General features: G+C 46.5%; 1 protein-coding gene across 1 annotated transcript in view; it reads right to left on the bottom strand.

Annotated features, from left to right (window-relative positions):
* XYLT2 (xylosyltransferase 2) overlaps positions 1-23,041 on the bottom strand; it is a 60,951-nt gene that overhangs the window by 14,698 nt on the left and 23,212 nt on the right. Inside the window, exons 3-9 of the mRNA XM_033961854.1 lie at positions 22,276-22,451; positions 21,287-21,489; positions 11,449-11,529; positions 5,637-5,853; positions 3,546-3,722; positions 3,161-3,420; positions 2,844-3,039 (exon numbers count right to left, since the gene is read on the bottom strand). Coding sequence (XP_033817745.1) covers positions 2,844-3,039; positions 3,161-3,420; positions 3,546-3,722; positions 5,637-5,853; positions 11,449-11,529; positions 21,287-21,489; positions 22,276-22,451 — 1,310 coding nt within the window. The remainder of the gene's footprint in view (positions 1-2,843; positions 3,040-3,160; positions 3,421-3,545; positions 3,723-5,636; positions 5,854-11,448; positions 11,530-21,286; positions 21,490-22,275; positions 22,452-23,041) is intronic.

Genomic DNA, 23,041 nt, shown 5'->3' on the forward strand with positions numbered 1-23,041 from the left:
GCGAAATGGACCATTCTCCCAGGTTCAGGCTAAGGAAGTCTGCCTGAACACTGCCAACTCCAACCACAAAGGTCGCCGAAAGAGAATACCTGCTTCCACCCAGCAAAACAGCATGCGAGCCTCCTGGCTCAAGGGTGCACTTCTTTGCCCCATGACAATTTATGTGTACCACTGCCGTGGCATTGACAGAGAATACTCAAATCCTTCCAGAAGGGGCTGGAGAGTAACTCCAGTCAAATCGCCCGGAGCTCCAGACAATCAATCGACCAGCGTTTCTGACAAGGAGTCCACTGTCCCTGAATGGAGTGATCCCTGCAGTGAGCACCCCAACCCGACAGGCTGACATCCATCATAAAAGTCATCCACTCTGAAATCTGAAAAAGCCTGCCCTGGCGGAAAGCCTTCCTCTGAAGCCACCAGTTCAAACTGCTGCGAGCTGGCTCCATCCAGGGGAGCAGCGTCTGAAGGGGATGACGCTGCAGAGACCACCAAGAGAGGAGGAGGAATTCCTGTAAAGAGTGCATGTGCACTCTGGCCCAGGGAACCGCCTCCAAGGAGGCTGCCAGAGACCCCAGAACCTGCAGATAATGCCAGGCAATGGAAGCCAGACATTCCAGGAGATCGCTGATCTGTCACTGAAGTTTCTGTCTATGTGCCTTGGGAAGAAACTCACGACCTTGTCTATGTTGAAGAGAAAGTCCAGATACTCCAGGGACTGGGAGGGTGTCAAGGAACTCTTCCTGAAGTTGGCAATACAACCCAACACCTGCAACAGAGACACCACTATCTCCACCATACTTCACACTCCTGATGAGATGAAGCCCGAAGCAACAGTCGTCTAAGTAAGGATAGACCTTTACCCCCTTCTGGCAGAGAAAAGCCACCACAACTACCATTATCTTGGTGAAAGTGCAGGGAACCATCGCAAAGTCAAAGGGCAGAGCTGCAAACTGAAAATGCTGTTAGAAACGCAGAAACCTATGATGCTTCGGGTAGATTGGAATATGGAGAAAACCTCTGTGAGATCCAAGGACACCAGAAACTCTCCTGGAGAGACAGCAGCTATGACTGTGCTCACTATTTCCATATGGAAATGAGTAATTCACAAGCAGAGGTTGACTGAATTTAGATCAAGAATGGGTTTCCAGTCCTCCGAGCCCGTCTTTGGCATGATGAAGTATAAGTATTATCTGCCTGAGCCCGATTCGTGTTCTGGAATGGGTTCTATCGCACTGATATCTAAAAGATGTTGCAAAGTAGCGCGGATCCTAGACTCCTTCCACCCAAATCCGGACTTTCAGGGCAGCCGAGGTGACTAGTCCAGGCAAGGATATCAGCTGGATCCAATATGGAAGCAGTGTCAGGAGACAGAAGAGGCATAATATCTGCATGGCAACTACTGCAATCGAAGTCTGCCACAGCCAGATGAGAGGACTCCGCCACAGGCCAAAAAAAACCCAATGTGTCCACTAGCTACGTCAAACGACCGGTGTCTGAAGAAGACGCCTTCCAGAGAAGCCAAATAAAATCTGGTACAAGGCACACTCCGCAACCATGACAGGTGCCAAAAGAGTCCCCAGACTCTGAATGCAGACGTTTTGTACCAGACTCCAGAACGGCCTCTGGGTGAGATTTTTTCCCCTAAGTCATGGACCCAGGCCTGCTCCCCAGCCCTAGAGTACTCTGAGGAGGCAAAGTCCAATGCTCCTGTCCCTTCCGCAGAGTGCTATGGCACGCGGTACACAGTCACTGATCCGGTGCCAATCTAGCGCAATCAGTGCCAACATTCAACAGATTAGGGGCTAGGGAGTCCATCCCAAATAAGTTTTAATCAAATCAAGGGGTTTTGAGGCAGAAATAAAACTCTGAAAAAAAGAAAGTTTAAAATCCAAGATGGCCGCCAGCAGCAAATTCATGCCAAAAACAGCAAACATAAACAAAACCCCAAAATAAAAAATAGCGATTTGGGGGGCCTGAACCATATCCTCAGAAACTGTGAAAAATGACTTTTAAACCATTTAACAAGCCACTCCCGAAGTTCCCATAGGAAATAGTAGAGGTTTACTCACAGTTCTGCAGTGCCTTGCCTGTTGGCAGTTTTAACAGTAGAAAGAAGGAAGAGGATTTTCTGCCTCAGGAACAGCTCCAAATGGACCAGCTTGAAGATCTTCGGACACCGACTGTGACCTCTGCCCCCACAGATCCTCGCTACGTGGTCAGGGACGGGAAAAACAGCCTGTGCCTCGAAACCCAGGGGAGTTTCACTCCAGATGCATACAGCCTGCGTTTAAAACCCGTGACAAGGTCAGCAGGCAAGCAAACTCCCAGGGGAAGGGACCCAAGTCTAAGAAGGCTGGCACATAGCAGGCTGGCTCCACCAGAGTTTCTCTGTGAAGCAGCAGTCCGGCACCGTGAGACTGCATCTTTTCCTCCAACAGGGGACCACCGGAAGGGGTCTCAAGGCACTGAAGCCACTGAACAAAAGGAACTTGAAGAGAAAAAAAATAAGAAAAAAGCAGAGTAACTGCAAAAGACTGCTACACGGATTGCTTGCAGAAATTGAAACTGGATACATTTCTAGCTCTGTTTAATGGGGAGAAGCATGTGCTCAGAAAAATGCTGGATTTCTGCAACTCCCTGATTGCGGGTTGGGATTGAACACCTAGCGTATGGAATCCGGAAGGGACGTAACAGAATAAAGCAATTCTGACTGCATCCTGAGCAGTCCCATTCAGTATACGTTTCTTCAAGATGAAGGTGTTTCTTAAAATGAACTCTGTAATGCAGTATATTAAGGGTGAAAGTGGAACAGAAAATGCCCTAAGCATCAGAAAGCCCCATACCTCCAGGTTTTGTAATCGATTGGACTGCCCAACACGACCTGACAGCTTTAGCACTCCCTGTGGCATCATCCACATTTCCAGTGTCTCTATCTGCTCTGAAGCCACATTTTGAACGTCCTGCATCACCAGGTAACCTTGAAAACGGTCATTATAGAAATAAAGCTGCACACTGGACAAGAAGTCTTTGGCCTCAAACCTGGGAACAGGACCAGGAAAAGACATAAGCACCATATAGATTTTTGAAAATTTAATTACCATTTCTCCTTATTTCCTTTCAAAAGATTATTTTAGCATTATTCCTTCCCCGACCATCTCACCTACAATCTTTCTTAGTCTTGGGCCCAAGGGATGCCACTTTCTGTAATGCGAGCCTGGAGAAGGATGCATATATTGTCATGGTGACATCACTAAGTTCATTTTCCCCGTCCATACGATCATACACATTTTCCCAATAGGCTTTCAGGGCAGGAGTGCCTGGTGGATAGTCACCATAGAGATGAGAGTCCAGGATGTCCAGGACCTCTTGGTTCACGGTCGACTCAAACTTCCGGGCAAAAAATGTAGGTCGGGACAGTTGCTGCAAGACACACATGAAATCAGACAGGAAATAAAGTGAAGGATTTTAGACAGATGTAGACAAGGGGGGGGGGGGGGGAGAGGAAAAAACGACCATATCGTGGGGTAAGTTGCTATTTGTGTTACCTGCAAGCGCATAAAGTCCTGAGGTTTGAAATCATTAGGAGAGCAGCCGCACCAGTCCACAATGTGCTTGTACTGGCATTTACAGCCCAGCTTGCGATTCCAGTTGGTTACTCGGAGGTTGTTGTCGATAAGGGTGTCGCAGGCATGGCTGTTCTCCAGGACTGTGTGGAAAAATGACTGTAGACAGAGAAAGATTGGGACCATTAAGTATAGGGAAGATAAATAACTACCCTCCACCCTCCTCCTTAGAGTGTCATCCTAGAGGCTAAGTAAATGATGGGAACATTTCTGATGCTTAAATGTTTCCAGCAGATCTGTACCAAGCCTTCAAATCATTATATCCTCCATCTTCACCCATAACTCCCAGCACAAGCAAAGGGAATGGCATGCTACAGAGGTGCTTCTTTCCCAACTCCTAGTATAGGTTGGCTATCACCATAAGGCAGTGCTTTTTCTATCCAAAGTGAAGCCAAAGGAGAACCCAGGAAGCACATTCACACAGTCCCTGAGTTACAGATGCTTGACTTAAGTACGACTCTTATTTAAGAACGCTGTTGCGGCTTCATTTGATTTAACTGAGCAGTATTTCCAGTGACATAGACTCCTACACTTCTCCTGTAGCAGATTCAGGAAAGACACATGGCCACATTAAGAACAGTTTATTTTAATTTTATTTATTTTAGGTATTTATATACTGCCTATCTAAGTGGTTTACAATCAATTCCGATGGGCTCACTATCTAACGTACCTGGGGCAATTAAGGATTGAGTTGATTTGCCCAGGGTCACAAGCAGCAGTGTGGGATTTGAACCCACAACCTCAGGGTGCTGAGAATATAGCTCTAATCGCTACACCACTCCCTTCCTTCCACTCCATCAGTGTGTGGTTGTGCATACTGTACCTTAGAGGGAACACTGGAGGACAGTTGGCCCTTTTGCTAGCTACAAGCAGAGGTAAGCAGCAAGAATCTTAAAATCTACAAAGTTCTGAGTTGCATACAAATCCAACTTAAGAACAGCTTTAAAAACGTAACTCGTTCTTAACCCGAGGACTGGACAATATCAGATGCAACACAAATCATCCAATAGATAAGACTTCAGGTGCCAGATATCACAGTTCTGCAGATTTAGTTCTTTTCCAGTATTGGTGGCAAGGCTTACAGCAGAGGCACCTCTACAGAAAAAATTTCAGGGTGATGGGGGAAATGGGGGGAGGGACAACCCATCAAGTGTGATACCCCCAAGGTCGGACAGACCCCTGAAAGGGTCCCCCCAAGCTCAATCCAGCACCACAGATGGGGACCAGAAGGCCCCTAAACAAATTCAAACAGCCTTACACTAAACCAGGGAAGACTGCACAGGCTTACCACCTCCACCTGCTGGAGACTGAAAGCAGACTGAGTGTACTTGGGACTGTACAGCCCACTTGTACTACAGCCAAATGTTTATGTCTGTCTCTACCTGCTGGTCATTGTGAACTATTACCAATCAGTTTCTGTGCCAGTCTGGAGAGACGTTTAAGAAATCAGTTCTGCAGATTTAGTTCTTTTCCTACACATTCCATTGGGGAAAGCAAAGGGGTCCAGTCCTTCAGTGTTGATACAAGGTGACCTTGGCTTCACACACAGCTTGCAGAAATTCCAAGGTGCTTTAAGAGTAAGAGAAAATGTTATTTGCTAACTCAGGCCCAGCACAAAATGGAGGTGCAGAAATAACCCTACAGTACTCCTTCAGTGTATGCAGCTCTTATAGTGATTGGGAATATATTGATTGCTGGACACTCATAAAAGCACAAAAATTGTCATTCTGGGTCAGACCAAAGGTCCTCCTAGTCCAAAATCCTGCTTCCAGTAGTAGCTAGTCCAGGTCACAAGTACCTGGCAGGATTCCAAAAAGTGGTTGAGTCCATACTACCTACCCCCAGGGATAAGCAGTGCCCCTCCCCCCCAGATTTTTATATCAGCTTATGGACTTTTCCTCCAAGAATTTAACCAAATCTTTTCAAAACCCAACTACAACAACTGCTTATACCACACGTTCCTGGCAATGAGTTCCAGAACGTAGTTATGCATTGAGTGACCGGGCAACAAACCTCGGCAGGAAGAAGTGTGTAGGTATAGAACTGACGTAGGTGCATCACAATGTCATCCTGAGTATAAACCACGTATGCCACAAAGGTGCGTGTCAGGGAGAACCAATCAGAGCCACCGTCCACCACAATTCCCTCTGGGATCTTCCGCTCCCCCAGACGCCACATATGAGAGTCACATTCGTGGAAGAGGCGGTCTAGTCCTTGCTTTTTAATGAACCTGCAGAGAGGAGAGATGAAGATATGTTACTAGGGTCTGGAAGTCACTGGGGATATTTCTTGGTAGTTATGTTACTATATTAAATGCTCACATTCCGCAAGAGATGGTAGAATATTTTATTAAGCCTCCTAGGTATTTTATACCTGAAAAAGTCTGTGGCCTTAAATATCTTCAAATGCTAAGTAGTGCATAGCCACTGATAAGAGCAGTATGTAAGTATAAATCTGGCTATTTGTTAGGAATTTTGATCTTGGAGAAATATGACCGTGTGAGTCTGCTTCAATCCAATTTTTGGCTGATTCAAAAAGAGCTATTCATGTACTAAAATGTTTGTATGTAAATGATTCACACAGAGGTTTGTCGTAATCCCCGTCTCTCCCGTCCGATTGATGGTTGTGAGAGCAGAGAGCGAATCTCACATATGTACAGAGCTGGCAGAAGTCCGAACAGCTGAGGCAGGGGAAGCCCCGAAAGCAGCCTCCTACCACTCAGCTGTTTGAGGCAGGAAATTTATTTATTTATTTTTTTAACTAGTCTTATAGCCCGTTACATTAACGGGTGCTAGAATATGTGTGTGTGAGTGTGTGGTTTTATTTCTTTTTCTCTCTCCTTAGCCGCTTTCTGTATTTCTGTCTTTATTTTTTTTTCCTTGGCTGTCCACCACCACCCTTTCTCTCTTCCTTTTTCCTCCCCTGTGTCCTCCACTACCCCATCACTGCTCACCTTATCCAGCAGCAGCCCTTTAATTGATCTTTTTATTTTTTATTTCATTCTTATTTCTGTTTCCAGGTTCAACTCTTAGTTTCCATTCTTTCTTCTCCAACCACGCTTTCTGCGATTACCGTATTTTCGCGGATATAACGCGCACCATTGTAAAACGCGCACAGGGGTATAGCGCGCAGAAATCACGATGATATGTACAAAAACTTTTCTATACCGCGCTCAGGCATATAACGCGCATGCTGCCCGACTCTCCTCTGGCCACCCCGACTCTCCTTTCGCTCTCCCCGACTCTCCTCTGGCCACCCCGACTCTCCTTTCGCCCTCCCCGACTCTCATCTGGTTGCCCCGACTCACCCTGACTTTCGGTGCACTGCCCCGACTCTCCTCTGGTTGCCCCGACTCACCGTTCACCCGCCCTGACTTTCGGTGCACTGCCCCGCCTCTCCGTGCCTGTCCCCCTTGAAGTCCTGTCCCCCCTTGAAGGTCTGCCTGTCCCCCCTTGAAGGTCTGCCTGTCCCCCCTTGAAGTCCTGTCCCCCTTGAAGGTCTGCCTGTCCCCCTTGAAGATCTGCCTGTCCCCCCTTGAAGTCCTGTCCCCATCCTGAAAGCCTGATGCCCCCCTCGACGTCCGATTCTTCTCCCCCCTCGGCAGGACCACTCGCACCCCCACCCCGAAGGACCGCCGACTCCCCGACAATATCGGGCCAGGAGGGAGCCCAAACCCTCCTGGCCACGGCGACCCCCTAACCCCACCCCGCACTACATTACGGGCAGGAGGGATCCCAGGCCCTCCTGCCCTCGACGAAAACCCCCTCCCCCCAACGACCGCCCCCCCCCAAGAACCTCCGCCCGTCCCCCAGCCGACCCGCGACCCCCCTGGCCGACCCCCACGACACCCCCACCCGCCTTCCCCGTACTTTGTGTAGTTGGGCCAGAAGGGAGCCCAAACCCTCCTGGCCACGGCGACCCCCTAACCCCACCCCGCACTACATTACGGGCAGGAGGGATCCCAGGCCCTCCTGCCCTCGACGCAAACCCCCCTCCCTCCAACGACCGCCCCCCCCCAAGAACCTCCGACCGACCCGCGACCCCCCTGGCCGACCCCCCCACCCCCCTTCCCCGTACCTTTGGAAGTTGGCCGGACAGACGGGAGCCAAACCCGCCTGTCCGGCAGGCAGCCAACGAAGGAATGAGGCCGGATTGGCCCATCCGTCCTAAAGCTCCGCCTACTGGTGGGGCCTAAGGCGCGTGGGCCAATCAGAATAGGCCCTGGAGCCTTAGGTCCCACCTGGGGGCGCGGCCTGAGGCACATGGGCCATACCCGACCATGTGTCTCAGGCCGCGCCCCCAGGTGGGACCTAAGGCTCCAGGGCCTATTCTGATTGGCCCACGCGCCTTAGGCCCCACCAGTAGGCGGAGCTTTAGGACGGATGGGCCAATCCGGCCTCATTCCTTCGTTGGCTGCCTGCCGGACAGGCGGGTTTGGCTCCCGTCTGTCCGGCCAACTTCCAAAGGTACGGGGAAGGGGGGTGGGGGGGTCGGCCAGGGGGGTCGCGGGTCGGTCGGAGGTTCTTGGGGGGGGCGGTCGTTGGAGGGAGGGGGGTTTGCGTCGAGGGCAGGAGGGCCTGGGATCCCTCCTGCCCGTAATGTAGTGCGGGGTGGGGTTAGGGGGTCGCCGTGGCCAGGAGGGTTTGGGCTCCCTTCTGGCCCAACTACACAAAGTACGGGGAAGGCGGGTGGGGGTGTCGTGGGGGTCGGCCAGGGGGGTCGCGGGTCGGCTGGGGGACGGGCGGAGGTTCTTGGGGGGGGCGGTCGTTGGGGGGAGGGGGTTTGCGTCGAGGGCAGGAGGGCCTGGGATCCCTCCTGCCCGTAATGTAGTGCGGGGTGGGGTTAGGGGGTCGCCGTGGCCAGGAGGGTTTGGGCTCCCTCCTGGCCCGATATTGTTGGGGAGTCGGCGGTCCTTCGGGGTGAGGGTGCGAGTGGTCCTGCCGGGGGGGGGATGTATCGGACGTCGGGGAGTCGGCCGGGCAAGAGGGCTTGGGCTCCCTCTTGCTCCGATCGTGGATGCGGGTGGGAGCGCGTGCGAGCGGTCGTTCGGGGTGGGGGTGCGAGCGGTCCTGCTGGGGGGGTGAATCGGGCGTCGGGCGGGGTGGGAACTATGTTTAAAAACTTTTGTATACCGCGCTCAGGCATATAACGCGCGAGGGGTATGCGCGGTACGTAAAATCACGTATAACGCGCGCGTTATATCCGCGAAAATACGGTACATTCTTTTCTCCTTCTAAAAATGCATTTCCTGTTGCTTGTCTCCATTCTTTTAATATTCACACCAGACCGTCTTCCTTCCACTATCCTATTCAATTTTTTCCCCTCCTTCTAGTTTTTCCGTTGCTGTCTCCTAGTTCCATTTCTGCCTTTTCCTTCGGCCTCACCATCTAATTTCTCATCCCTTCCTTATTTCTCCTTATCTGACCCTTTATCCTGGTCTTTCCTTTCCCCTACTTCATTGCTTTTTCCTTTTTCTCCATCTTATTTCTCTCCCCCTTTCCTTACCTCATCATCATTATTACCCCCAAGCCAATTCTCTTCCTCCCTTCCCAGATCGGATCCCCAATGAAGCGTAAGAGTGCTTCATTACATGTCTGCCTTTTACAGCTGCCCAGGCCACAATTTCACTTTAACCCTAACCCTAACCCTTCTCGAGGGGGCGGGACAGGCTGGTGAGGAGCTTCGGGGGCTACTACTGTTAGCTCCGGCAGAGACGGAGCGGCCAAGCTGAGCTAGCGGCAGAGCCCTCGTGTGTGTCCCCCCCCTCCCTACTCGGTGCCAGCGCCGCTTTCCCTCTCAGCGGGCCGGGCCGGACCGCGGCTTCTTTGCTCCAGAGCTTGGCAGTGGGGCGGAGAGTGGGCGCAAGGGGATCGGGGCCATGTTGCTAGCGGGACAGCCCCAGCCCTCTGCCTCCTCCCCTCGCGGGCTTGTGGAGGCAATCGGCGGCTGTGGAGCTGCTGCAGGCCGGAGGTATGTGTCGCGGTGGGAGGGTGGGCAGCACGGGATCGGATGCGCACGGGGCTCTCCTTGACCCGGGGCTTCGGCGCCATCGACGGAGGGAAAGAGGCGATCGGCGGCTGGCTGCGGTCCCGGCTTGTGGAGTCGATCATGGTGACCGGGCCCTTTGAAAGCAGCGCTAGGTGGAGAGCAGGGAGGCTGTTGTGAGGTAATAAGCGCGCATGCGCACTCGTGCGGCCACATCCCGACAGAAAAGGGATCAGGGAACACGCGTCGTGAGTGCGCATGCGCGGGCTAGCATTTTATTATTTAAGATGGGCACAGATGCTGATCTGAGCCAATCAGGGCCTTAGGTTCCTCCCTCTGTAGACTAGAGGTCTGCACGGGAATGGGGATCGCAGGAATCCCCCCTAACCCAAGGGACTCCCACGGGGACCCCCCTCTAGCCAATGGGACTCCCACGGGGATGGAAGGCTTTGGAAGCAGGGTTCATCCATATAATATGATGGACACATCAGTTAGTAAAAGAGGGGGTGTATAAGTTAATTACCTGAACAGAAAACAAAAAAAGGGTTCCACCAAAGAGATTCCACAAGGAAAACACCAGCGCAAACACAAAAGAAACTGTGGAATTGATGATCCTGTCAGAAGTAATTGCTGCTTTTTATGGGGACGGGCGGGGATGGAGGTAATTCCTTGCAGGGATGGGTGGAGACGGAGAGGATCCCGACGGGGACGGGTGGGATTTCTGTCCCCATGCAACTCTCTACTGTAGACACCTCAACAGAGAGAGGAGCCTAAGGCCTAATTGGCTCAGATGCCAATGGGAGAGGCCTTTGGCATCTAAGCCAATCAGAACCTTGGGCCCCTCCCCGAGCATCACATGATGCACCGATGAGGGTAGGCCCACTATTTTGGATTGGTAGGCCTTGAAGGTGGAGGGACAGTGCTTCTTTCCTGCTTCCAAATTTGGAAAAAGATATTGGGGGAGTTGTTGGGGTGTGGGGGGAAGGAGGAAGTGGGTAAGGAATGGTTTGGGAGGGGGCCTCCATTGGCAGGAAGGAGTGGGTATCCCTCCTGCCAATTTTCTCTCAGGGGGGGGGAGTCACCAAGGCAGGAGGGAGTGGGCATCACTTCTCAAATATTTTCTCATGCAGGGGGGTGGGGTCAGCATGGTAGAAGGGAGTCGGCATCCCTCCTGCTGTTTTCGCTGTCGTGGGGGAGGGGAGGTCAGTTCCTAGTGCGTCAGGGGTTGCTTTTTTTAATGGGGCAGATATTGTGAATGTATATCATACATGTATATCATGGAGAGGTGGGAAGCAGAAGTGACAGAGGCATTTAAATACTTCAAAAGGTTTAAATTCATAGGTGTTAAGCTTCTTTAAAAAAAAAAAAAAAAAAAAAAAAGAAGCTCTGGAATGAAGATTCATAAAATGAGGGTGAAAGAGAACAAATTCAGGAGTAATCTAAGACAATATTTTTTTAGGAAAGGCTGGTGATTGTGGGACATGGCTTCCCAATTGAGACCAGGGCTGTATCTGAATATAAGAAAGCTTGGGACAAGTACAGAGGATCTCCGAGGGAGAAGAGATTGCAGAGCTTCGCAGGTGGTGTGGATTGGCAGGGACCTGGTTACCCAACACAAAATGCCAAATAAAGCATAACCCAAAATCAAGAAGTGGAAACATAAGAAAAGAGCATTATTCCATGTTAACATTAATATCGTAGATATCTAGAAAAGCATCATTAGTATATGATTTATAACACTGATGCTCAATTATTCATAAAATACATTTTGATTTTAGAATTTTGTTATTCAGGCCCCTTGTTTTGTATTTCACTGGAAATACAGCATTATCAGAATTACCTGGCATTGTCCCTGCCATGGGACTTCAGAAAGTTCTTATATTGGTATTTAGTCAGGAACAGCACCAGCTCATCATTGGACCTTGTGAAAAGAAATCAAAACATGAGCCAGGACTTAATAAGAAGAGACAGAGCTCCATAGTCAAATGCAGGTGCTGCTGTCGTGTTAAGTGCGTCTGACTCCAGCGATTCATCAATGTTCAAATGGCATTCATTACAGACCACCTAGTTGCTATGTGGATCATGCTGAGGGGGGAATGAAGATGGAGGTGAACTTTATCTGGTGAGCAGCAGTCCATGGTCAACTTACTGGATAACTAACCAGCAAAAGGCCAAGCAAACTTTATCTAGTTAGTTATCTGGATAGTGGGCTCAGTCTAGAGTGGCGCTATCCAAATATACAGTATTGATCACCATCCAGATATCAGTGCTTAATACCCTGATATTTTGGGGGGCTGCTATAGTAGTCTGCATATTTTTTTCTTGGAAAAACACACGTATTTCCTTTGACATTATAATTCTCCGATCTCAACATCCTTGTTTTACACAGTCAAACTGTCCTCCTAAACTCATTGATGCAATGTTTGTGACTGCCCTTATGCACATCTTGAAAAATTGGAAGTCCTCTTCATTACTAAACTATACCTTTTGGTGGAATTCTTTGAGCATGTATCATAAATTTGAATCATATGCTTGTGAAAAGAAAAATATAATTCGACTTTCCAAAAGTTTGATACAATGTAAATCACCCTGGAAATTCCTGGACTCATATGTTCAATCTATTTCATAGACACTCCTGTCTTCTTCTTCTTCCTCTTCTTTTTCTTTACCTTCATCTTTTTCCTCATTTTATTCTTTTTCTTTCTTCCTTCAATTTCTCTTTCCTCTTATCTTTTCTTTTATTATTTTTTCATGAACAGTCCTAGTACTTTGGATCTTTTAAAACGATTCAATTCTACATTGCACACTGTAACTGAATATTTGTTATACTAAATGTTTTGTTTAATTTTTTGATATCTTGTACTTGAACTGTTTCTTATATTTTTTCAAAAAACTCAATAAAAAATATTGAACTTAAAAAAAAACACACGTACAGAAAAAATTAACACTGGAACGCAAAGTTATTGAGATCTTTTCTATTAATAAAAACATATTAAACAACCATTCTCAAAAGTCACAAATTATAATAAGGACATAAGAATTGCCATACTGGGAAAGGTTGAAGGTCCATCAAGCCCATCATCTTGTTTCCAACAGTGGTCAACCCAGGTCCCAAATACCTAGCTAGATCTCAAGTACTAAAACAGATTTTATGCTGCTTATCTTGGGAATAAGCAGTGGATTTCCCAAAGCCTATGGACTTCTCTTTTAGGAAATTATCCAAACCTTTTTTAAACCATGCTAAGCTGATTTCACTTTTAACAAACTTTTCTTATGTATTTTATATTGTCCCTCCTCTCTGCCCTCCTCAAAAGATAGTCATTTTATGCATGACTTAATTCCTGTAGTCAGAATTTTCAGCTCACTATGCAATATAATTTTGACTGCATTACTTTAGATGCACTTCTAATCAAAAGTGAAACTTTTTTGTTAATGTATTCCAAAACAGATCATAGCTTCTCTTTCACAGAACTTTTCATTCTGTGTCTTTAAGAGACAATTTGCCTCTCTCCTGTTCAATATGTTTGTGAGTGACATTGCTGAAGGGTTAGAAGGAAAAGTGTGCCTTTTTGCAGATGATACCAAGATTTGTAACAGAGTAGACACCGAAGAGGGAGTGGAAAATATGAAAAAGGATCTGCAGAAGTTAGAGGAATGGTCTAATGCCTGGCAACTAAAATTCAATGCAAAGAAATGCAGAGTAATGCATTTGGGGATTAATAATTGGAAGGAACCGTATATGCTGGGAGGTGAGAAGCTGATATGCACCTTGGGGTGATAGTGTCTGAAAATCTAAAGGCAAAAAAACAGTGTGACAAGGCAGTGGCTGCTGCCAGAAGGATGCTGGGCTGTATAAAGAGAGGCATAGCCAGTAGAAGGAAGAAGGTGTTGATGCCCCTGTACAGGTCATTGGTGAGGCCCCACTTGGAGCATTGTGTTCAGTTTTGGAGATCGTATCTGGCGAAGGACGTAAGAAGGCTTGAAGCGGTCCAGAAGAGGGCGACGAAAATGATAGGAGGCTTGCGCCAGAAGACGTATGAGGATAGACTGGAAGCCCTGAATATGTATACACTAGAGGAAAGGAGGGACAGGGGAGATAAGATTCAGACGTTCAAATACTTGAAGGGTATTAACATAGAACAAAATCTTTTCCAGAGAAAGGAAAATGGTAAAACTAGAGGACATAATTTGAGGCTGAGGGGTGGTAGATTCAAGAGCAATGTTAGGAAATTCTACTTTATGGAGAGGGTGGTGAATGCCTGGAACGCGATCCCGAGAAAGGTGGAGGAGAGGAAAACAATGACTGAGTTCAAAGAAGCGTGGGATGAACACAGAGGCTCTAGAATCAGAAAATAATATTAAATATTGAACTAAGGCCAGTACTTGGCAGACTTGGACGGTCTGTGACTGTATAAGGCCGTTTGGGGGAGGATGGGCTGGAGAGGGCTTCAAAGACTGGGAGGGTGTAGATGGGCTGAAGTAGGTTTTGACGGAGATTTCGGCAGTTGGAACCCAAGCACAGTACCAGGTAGAGCTTTGGATTCTTGCCCAGAAATAGCTAAGAAGAAAAAAATTAAAAAAATTTAAATTGAATCAGGTTGGGCAGACTGGACGGACCATTCAGGTCTTTTTCTGCCATCACCTACTATGTTACTATGTAAAGTATTGTAGGATCTGTTCAGACACAGTGGAATTTAAGAAACAAGGTGGAATTTAAGAAACAAATCAAGAGCATTATATACCAACAAATGTCTTTATTCCTGATGCATAGATTGGAGAATTTCACATGTACTTTGTGATACTCTATTTTCTTTGGAATTAAAACAATTTTGAAGCAGCATTTGGAACTGCTGCCATTAAATTCATGTTTTAAGACATACAATTAAGAACAACATATATTTAAGATCAAACAACCTAAAATAAAACCTACAGTACATAAGAACATAAGAATTGCCGCTGCTGGATCAGACCAGTGGTCCATCATGCCCAGCAGTCTGCTCACGTGGCAGCCCTCTGGTCAAAGACCAGTGCCCTAACTGAGACTAGCCCTACCAGCATAGGTCCTTGTTCAGCAGGAACTTGTCTAACTTTGACTTGAATCCCTGGAGGGTGTTGTCCCCTATGACAGCCTCTGGAAGAGCGTCCCAGTTTTCTACCACTCTCTGGGTGAAGAAGAACTTCCTTACATTTGTACGGAATCTATCCCCTTTCAACTTCAGAGAGTGCCTTCTCGTTCTCCCTACCTTGGAGAGGGTGAACAACCTGTCCTTATCTACTAAGTCTATTCCCTCCAGTGCCTTGAATGTTTCAATCATGTCCCCTCTCAATCTCCTCTGTTCGAGGGAAAAAAGGCCCCGTTTCTCTAATCTTTCGTTGTATCATGTCCTTCAGTTACCACCTCTTAAACCAAATCTTTAGCTGCTCACTTTAAAAGTGAGCATTGGATAATCTGATAGATAATGCCGTAGAACAAACTGACATTCACTCTATAGTGCTTGGGTCTATTTGATGAAACATTTGTTTATTTATTTATTTATTTAATTTTTAATATAATTTTACAATTTTATAAAAAAAACAGTTCAACAACAACAATCTCGCAGCACTGGGATACTACACAGCATAAAAATCAATACACATCAGCAAATACAATATCAAGTACATAACTTCTACCTCCCCAGCGGTTCCCAGCTCCACCCTCTTCATACCATATAAAGGGGGAAAAAAAGATATATTTAATATCCATTCCAAAACAGACCTCCCCAATAAGAAAAAGATCCATAACCCTCCAAAAGAAAAAGAACATAGTGTACTCCATAGGGAAGTCCCTTTGTTGTTCCTTCATAGAGACTCCCCTATATTCTCACAACCCCCCCCTCAGCTCAAAGAAAGAATTAAAGAAGACGTAATATTTTTTTCCCAAGTCCATTCCTGCTGTAGATAATAACCATAATGCCGAGCAGCTAGACATTCCATCTGTGCTAGTTTCTTAACTTGACCAACCATTCTTCCCCCGAGGGAACAATGGTTTTCTTCCAGTGCTGTGCAATCAGGCACTTAGCCGCTGCCAGACCCATATGCACAAGCTTAGTCTGTCAGGGAGCATCTCTAAGATTGTGCAACCCAAGCAAGCAAACCTGAGGTAAAATCTGGACTGGATCCTGGATCCACTGTGTTAAAGTATTAGTAACATCCAGCCAAAATAGCTTAATCGCCCCACACTCCCACTAGATGTGCAAAAAGGAGCCAGGACCCACACCACACTGCCAGCATAAATCAGGTTCCTGAGGGTACATAACATGTAACCGCTCAGGGGTTAGATGGACACGGTACTACTCGAAAGGGTCCAGAGAAGAGCGACTAAGATGGTTAAGGGGCTGGAGGAGCTGCCGTACAGCGAAAGATTATAGAAACTGGGCCTCTTCTCTCTCGAACAGAGGAGATTGAGAGGGGACATGATCGAAACATTCAAGGTACTGAAGGGGATAGACTTAGTAGATAAGGACAGGTTGTTCACCCTCTCCAAGGTAGGGAGAACGAGAGTGCACGCTCTAAAATTGAAAGGGGATAGATTCCGTACGAATGTAAGAAAGTTCTTCTTCACCCAGAGAGTGGTAGAAAGCTGGAACGCCCTTCCAGAGGCTGTTATAGGGGAAAACACCCTCCAAGGATTCAAGACAAAGTTAGACAAGTTTCTGTTGAACAAGAACGTGCGCTGGTAGGGCTAGTCTCAGTTAGGGTGCTGGTCTTAGACCAGAGGGCCGCCGCGTGAGCGGACTGCTGTGCATGATGGACCACTGGTCTGACTCAGCAGTGGCAATTCTTATGTTCTTATGTGTGTCAGGATTTTATAAGCATTTTCTTGCACTAATATACAATGGGACACTCGCTGCACCTCAGCACAGATCAGGGACCATTCATCCTCAGAAAAATGAATCCGAAGATCCTGTTCCCATTTCAGCCAAAAGGGAAGTGATACCACCTCCCGCCTTCTCAAATATCTATACAGAATGGAAATCGGTCTAGGCACTTTACCCAATACCCATAAATTTTCCAAGTGTTCATTCCCCTGAGGGTTCCCCTTACCCCGACCAACCGATAGCATAAAATGCCGCAACTGCATGTAAGCAAAAAAATTCTCCCCTGAGCCCGGGCTTCCTGTCTGCTAACTCGTCAAAAGAAGGCAACGAACCCCCAACAAGCACATCCCAAAAGGTGATAAAGCCCTTGGTTTCCCCACATACGAAACACTCCCCTGTCCTGCCCTGCCGGAAACTGTTGTTCCCCATGAATGGGGGCCAGAGTGGAAAGACCTCCACCACCCCGCTCTCCACTACGCAGGGACCCCCAGACTTTCACCAAGTTGCAAAAAAATGGATTCTGCTGCCCTCGTGACATCTCAGTGTTGATGAAACATTTTATATATATGTGCATTGTCCCGGAAAGGAAATTCTGTTGGACCAACTAAAAGAGCGTCTTGTTTGAGAATTGTGGAATACAGTAGCTGTTTGAAGTAACAGTGCATAGAACCCCAGTTGTCACCCATTGCTCATACATTTGTTTTCTTGCATTGTTCTTTCAATGGCTGGAGGAGGAAGCCAAGTCAAAACCTGGACACAAACCCATGGATTCTGCAAATGTTAACTAAATTTGAGTGTAGATCTCAGATATGGGTGCAAATTAGTTAACAAGCCATTAAAAAAAAAAAAAAGATTAGGTTCTTACCTTGCTAAATATCTTTTCTAGTAGATAGGTATGTCATTCTGGACAGTAGGGTGTACTCCCCATGCTCGCAAGACATGCAGAAGGAATCTACTCCAGGTTTTCAACTCCACCTCCTTCTCCAGAGGGCTCTGTTGCCCCCTTCAGTTTGTACCAAAGCAGGCAATATCCCTTTACAGGAACAGATAAAGAGGGATATGAGGAGACTCCCTGAACTAAAAATCCGTTCTGCTCTGCAACTATAACATGTTAAACATTTTAATTGAACAATTGAAACATCGAAATAACCATATCAATCAGAAACATTTATGGAGCTGATACATTTCACCAGTGTATTACAGCAATAGATTATTCTTCATACCCTTAAGATCTGACTGAAATCAAAATCTGTTTTCACTTAAACTTTCTGATTGCGACAGTAGGCAGGCAGAGAAATAACTGACAGGGCAGGGTTCCAGAATGGCACACCTATCTACTAGTAAAGATATTAGCAAGGTAAGAACCTAATTTCTTTTTCTAGTACAATAGGCATGTCATTCTGGACAGTAGACATATACCAAAGCAGTCCCAGAAATCTAGGTCAGGACCTCTGCACCTACTCATAACACTTAGGACTCAAAGATGGTGTCCTCCTGTTCTGCCACATCCACTCTGTAGAACTTGAAGAATGTGTGCAGAGTGGATCAGGTAGGTCGCTGCCCTACAAATCTCTCTGAGCATAATCACCCAACCTTCCATCCAAGAAAAGGCTGCACTTCTTGTGGAATGCACGTTCAAGGAGACCAGCAATATATGCTGATGAGATAGCCAACCGTATACATCTTTAAATGGTAGCTTTAGACGTTGGTCTACTCTACAGCATCTAGCCTGACTGGTGAGTACAAATAGATGATCCAACAGTCGGAACTCATTGGTGATCTCTAGATAATGTAGGAGGACTCTTCTCACATAACATCATAAGAATTGCCGCTGCTGGGTAGGACCAGTGGTCCATCGTGCCCAGCAGTCTGCTCCCGCGGCGGCCCTTAGGTCAAAGACCAGTGCCCTGATTGAGTCTAGCCTCACATCCAGCTTTCTCAGAATCTGGTCCTTTTTCTTTGACTCTGTAGTCTGGAAAGCTGGTAATCTTATTTCGATTGACATGAAATGCAAAACAGGATGGAACCATGTGCAAGAATACCCCCACCTCTGTGATCCTGAGGAAGGGCTCCCTGCACAACAGGGCCTGCAGCTCAGAGATTTGTCTTGCTGACATAATGGCCATGAGGAAAATGGTCTTGACAGTAAGATCCAATAATTACGCCTCCTGAATAGGCTCATACGGAGACTGACTGAGGCCTTGCAAAACCACGATAAGGTTCTACAAAGGAAATGGTTATTTCACTGGTGGTCTGAGCCTCAGTGCCCCCTTTATGAATCTGGCTATGTCTGCATGCGAAGCTAGTGGAGCTTTACATTCACAGGCTCTGATGCATAGGAGGCTCACTACTTGGACCCTGAGAGACGCCACCATGCGACTTTTGTCGAGATCTACTTGGAGGAATGCTAGCGCCATCGAAATCAGAGCACTAAATGGCTCTGCCTTCTCTTTCATGAACTGGTGTTGAAATGCCTTTCATGCCTTAGTGTATGCGGAGACCATCGTAGGCTTCTTGGCTCTGAGGAGAGCAGCAATGACTACCTCTAAGTATCCTTTCCACTCTAACGTCAAAGTTATCCAGATCTTCTATAACCACTGGGCTCTGAGATAGAAGATCAGGCTGAACCTGCAGTCCGAGATGCTTGTCCCTCAGAAGATGCACTAGGTCTGTGTATCACGGCCTGCGTGGCCAATCTGATGCTACAAGGATACTCTCCCTGGGTAGTTTGCTACTCTATGAAATATTCACCCTATCATAGGCCATGGAGGAAATAACAAGAGTTGCTTGTGACCCTATTCACCCAACAGGGAAGACTCTCTCTGCGACATCAAGGGCATAAAGACTGATCCCTTGCCTTCCGAGTCTCTGTCAGAAAGGTCCCCAGGGTCCTGGACAGCGTCTGCAAATGACCCTGATTAACAAATTCAGGAGAAAAGGCTGTGCTAGGTAGCTCCGAGTCTTTTGGGCTTTGCAGCTTCCACGCTGTTATGCTTAGGTACGCTGCTGGTCCGGGGCTCTGGGAAGGATTTTCTCCTGAGAAACAGGCCCCCCATAGGTTTCTCAGCCCTAGAGACCAAAAAGGAGGCTAAGCCCAATACTCCCAGCCTCACCTTTATATGCTGCGTGGCACATGGCCCAAAGGCACTCCTCCGGCGTCCATACAGTGCACATTTGGCATGAATTAGGGGTAAAAGAGCTAGTTTTGAGGCAAAACAAGGTGATTTGAATGATCTGGAGACTTAAAAAAAATCTGAAACTCCAAGATGGCCTCTCCAGTAGCATTTCTAGTGCCAATGAATGGCTCAAAAGCACCTTATCTAAAAGTAAAAAGCTCTGAAAACTGGATTTTAGAGGTGGGGGCCCTATAGGTTGTAGCAGAAACCTCCAAAATTGGTTTTTCAGATTCCAACCCCCCCCCCCCCCTGATTTTGCCCATAGGCTGTTAACAGCCTTACTCATTGCGCCATGTGTTCTGAAGGTGCTACAGCCTTCCTCAGCTCTAAATCATAGCTAGATCTGAGAGAAGAGACCTTGCTTCAATTAGCCAGTCCTCCAAATACCGAGATCTTTGGGCTGCCAGTCAGACTGATCCTCGACTCCCGTGGAACTGTGCGCATGAAGAGGGGTGAAGCAAAATCACAGCCAGCATCCTGAAGAGCCCGACTGAGTCCCCTGTGGATGCCTGTGCTCAAGCCCCTGCGAATAAGTAGGCGAGCTAAGCAACTAGGGATACAGACCCTGAGTGCCACATAGTTTTCTGCAGGCTGGCCAAAGAGGCTCCCAAAGGATTAACCTGCTGGCAGCAGACCTGTCTGCTTCTTATCAAGGCAGACAATGCTTCCCCCCACAATGGGGAGCTCTGGTGCACCAAATATCGCAAAAAAACTGCAAAATTAAAAAAAAAAAACCCACAGAAAATAATAAAGACCTTTTCTGGCTCACACGGAAAACTGGAGGGTGCAGCAGAGTCCTTTAGAGGAGGTGGAGTTGAAAACCTGGAGTGGATTCTTTTGCATGGCTCGCAAGCATGGGGAGAATACCCTACTGTCAAGAATGACATACCTATTGCACTAGAACATTTATTAACATTAACTGGCACTAATTAGGATATTGGTTCTGCCTGAGGTCAAACACCTGAGCACCTAAGTTGTTTAGCATGCAAATCAAAAAGGAACGTGATCATTCTCAAAACTTAGATGCAGTGTTTATATCTTGCAGAGTTTAAATGCAGCATTAGCAGTAAATGCTTCTGTTCAACCTGTCTGCATTGGATTATTTAGCATTTACAGGGACAGCAAAATATAACTTCTGTGCATGAATTTAGACCATGTCAATAGCTTTCAGGCTTGCAGGTGTTATATAAGAAAATTAGACAAACATAAAAAGAAACATTTCACTATTGAAGAAGTTCATTACCTTGGACTATTTAATAAGACATTTTTCACATATAGACTGAGGTTTTTCTTTGCACTAATTTGTTGGGAGTTTTGCAAAATATTTGCACACTACTGCAAATTTAAATTAAATAGGAGGCTATTCTGACTGAAGAAAGAAAATCTGTAAGCAGCTTTAAACAACTGTGGGGGGGAATAGTCAGTTTTTCTGAGGTCTATTCCTTACATTTTAAGGCTGTTCTATTTATTTTAAGGCTTATGCTAGATCTTTAAATGTGTTAAATGATACTAAAAAAGATTTGATGAGTTACACTACCTCTTCTGTATGTTGACGAACTGCATATTCCCTTTTTCAGGATCATTATTCATCTTATATAATGTGCCTTGGCAGTGTTCCCCATGTTCCTTCTCCCTCCCTCTTTACCTGGTTGGGTAGTCACTGCCACTCAGGTTGATGAAATAATCCCAAGACCAATCAGGCATCTCCAGCAGGTCCTTCATGCCACGCAGGTACATTGTTAACAGGCTGGCCCCTCCCCAGATGGTGACCATGCGCCATGGGGTGACACGGACATTTGGGTACTTCTGTGCCAGATCTATTACTTCTCGGTGCAGGTAATTGGAACGCTGCCAAGACATGGGTTTAACAGATCAGAAACACTATCTGCCCACCACAAAACTATACCTGGCATCTAGCCAGTGGTCTGAGGACCTCCCAATGTGACACTCCTGTCTTCATGCACTGGCACCACTGCTTTGCACTCCAAAAAATGAATGGCATGCATAGAGCTGGCATTTCACTTGTGCAATTTAAGGAGACCACATAGTGCACAGAAAAACACTACAGCTTGAACTATTGCCCATGTAACAGAGAGCTTTGTCCGTTTCCCTCCTTAAAGAGCATCTTGCACAGAAGCATATATTATATGAAACATAGCACGATGGGCTTGATTCACTCCACTTACACAAAGAAAAGATTCAGGCATCTGTACATAAAATCAGGCAGAAATACTCGAAGAACATCAAGACATAAAGGAAGACGTATATTAACTAGAAAGTCAAAATACAGTACTGTAGTTGTTTAACAAAACTACTGTATTACAGGACTGACAAATATTTGAAGAAAAATTATTCTCTATCTAGTGTCAAAGGCAGCTATATATATCTTAAGTTATTACTCTTGAAAAATTTTCTGAAATCCGCTACTATTCAACTAAGATAAGTATATTTTCAACATACAAAAAAAAGCACTCTAGAAAGGCAGAAAATAGACTTTTTAAACAGGATTCTCCATGTGGAACAACGGCCAAGCAAAACCCAGAGAACCTGATCTCACTCTCTCTGTATCATTGGCTCCCTCTTCATCAGCGCAGGGGGATCTTCGTCAAGAGTCATTCTGCACTTGCTCCTTACCTTGTCCACATGGATATAGTAGAAGTGTTGTTGATGATAAATGGCCTTGATGAGCCGCTTCAGCTGCCGAATGGCTTTTCCGTGAACCACCAACATATATACAATCCGCACAGGCTTCTTCAAAGAAGTCAGACGGGCGTCAGTTTCATCCCACTGCACAATGGAGCTCACCCTCCCTGTGAAAGAGTCCAGACAAGGTGATCAGCACCAACTAATAAACAGACTATTCTAATGAAACACGGATCCTCTCCATTTTCACTACCAGTTATTGAAGCAATTCACCCAAGGTAGAGTGCAGCCGGACATGGGCAACTTACACTGTAGTAACATTAACTATGGTAAAATTGTGGTTTGCTTTTTAGCATTTTTGCAGCTGAGATCAAATGTAACATCTTGAGCCATTAGTAGGGAACTGTCCGTTCTTTATCTCTTCATGGAAATTAAGAACCCATACAATATGAGTTTTTTTTGCTGTTATTAATCACACAACCCCAGTGGCTATACAAAGTTGTTCAGACAACTGGAAAGATTGTAACTTTCACAAAAATTATTTTTCAGATTAATAACACTCAAGATAACTTTTTTTTTCCCTATTGGGCTGAACCTGAGAATCTCAGTTCTTCTGCATTTTCCTAACATATGCAGTCATATGAGCTATCACATTTTGCCTCCTGGGAACTGACCTGGTCATATGTCCAGTGGTTCACTCAATAATCTCACCTTCCCCTATTTATTTAAAAAAAATGTATAAACCGCGCTCACAATT

The sequence above is a fragment of the Geotrypetes seraphini genome, chromosome 10, assembly GCF_902459505.1.
Source record: "Geotrypetes seraphini chromosome 10, aGeoSer1.1, whole genome shotgun sequence".
Lineage (NCBI taxonomy): Eukaryota > Metazoa > Chordata > Amphibia > Gymnophiona > Dermophiidae > Geotrypetes > Geotrypetes seraphini.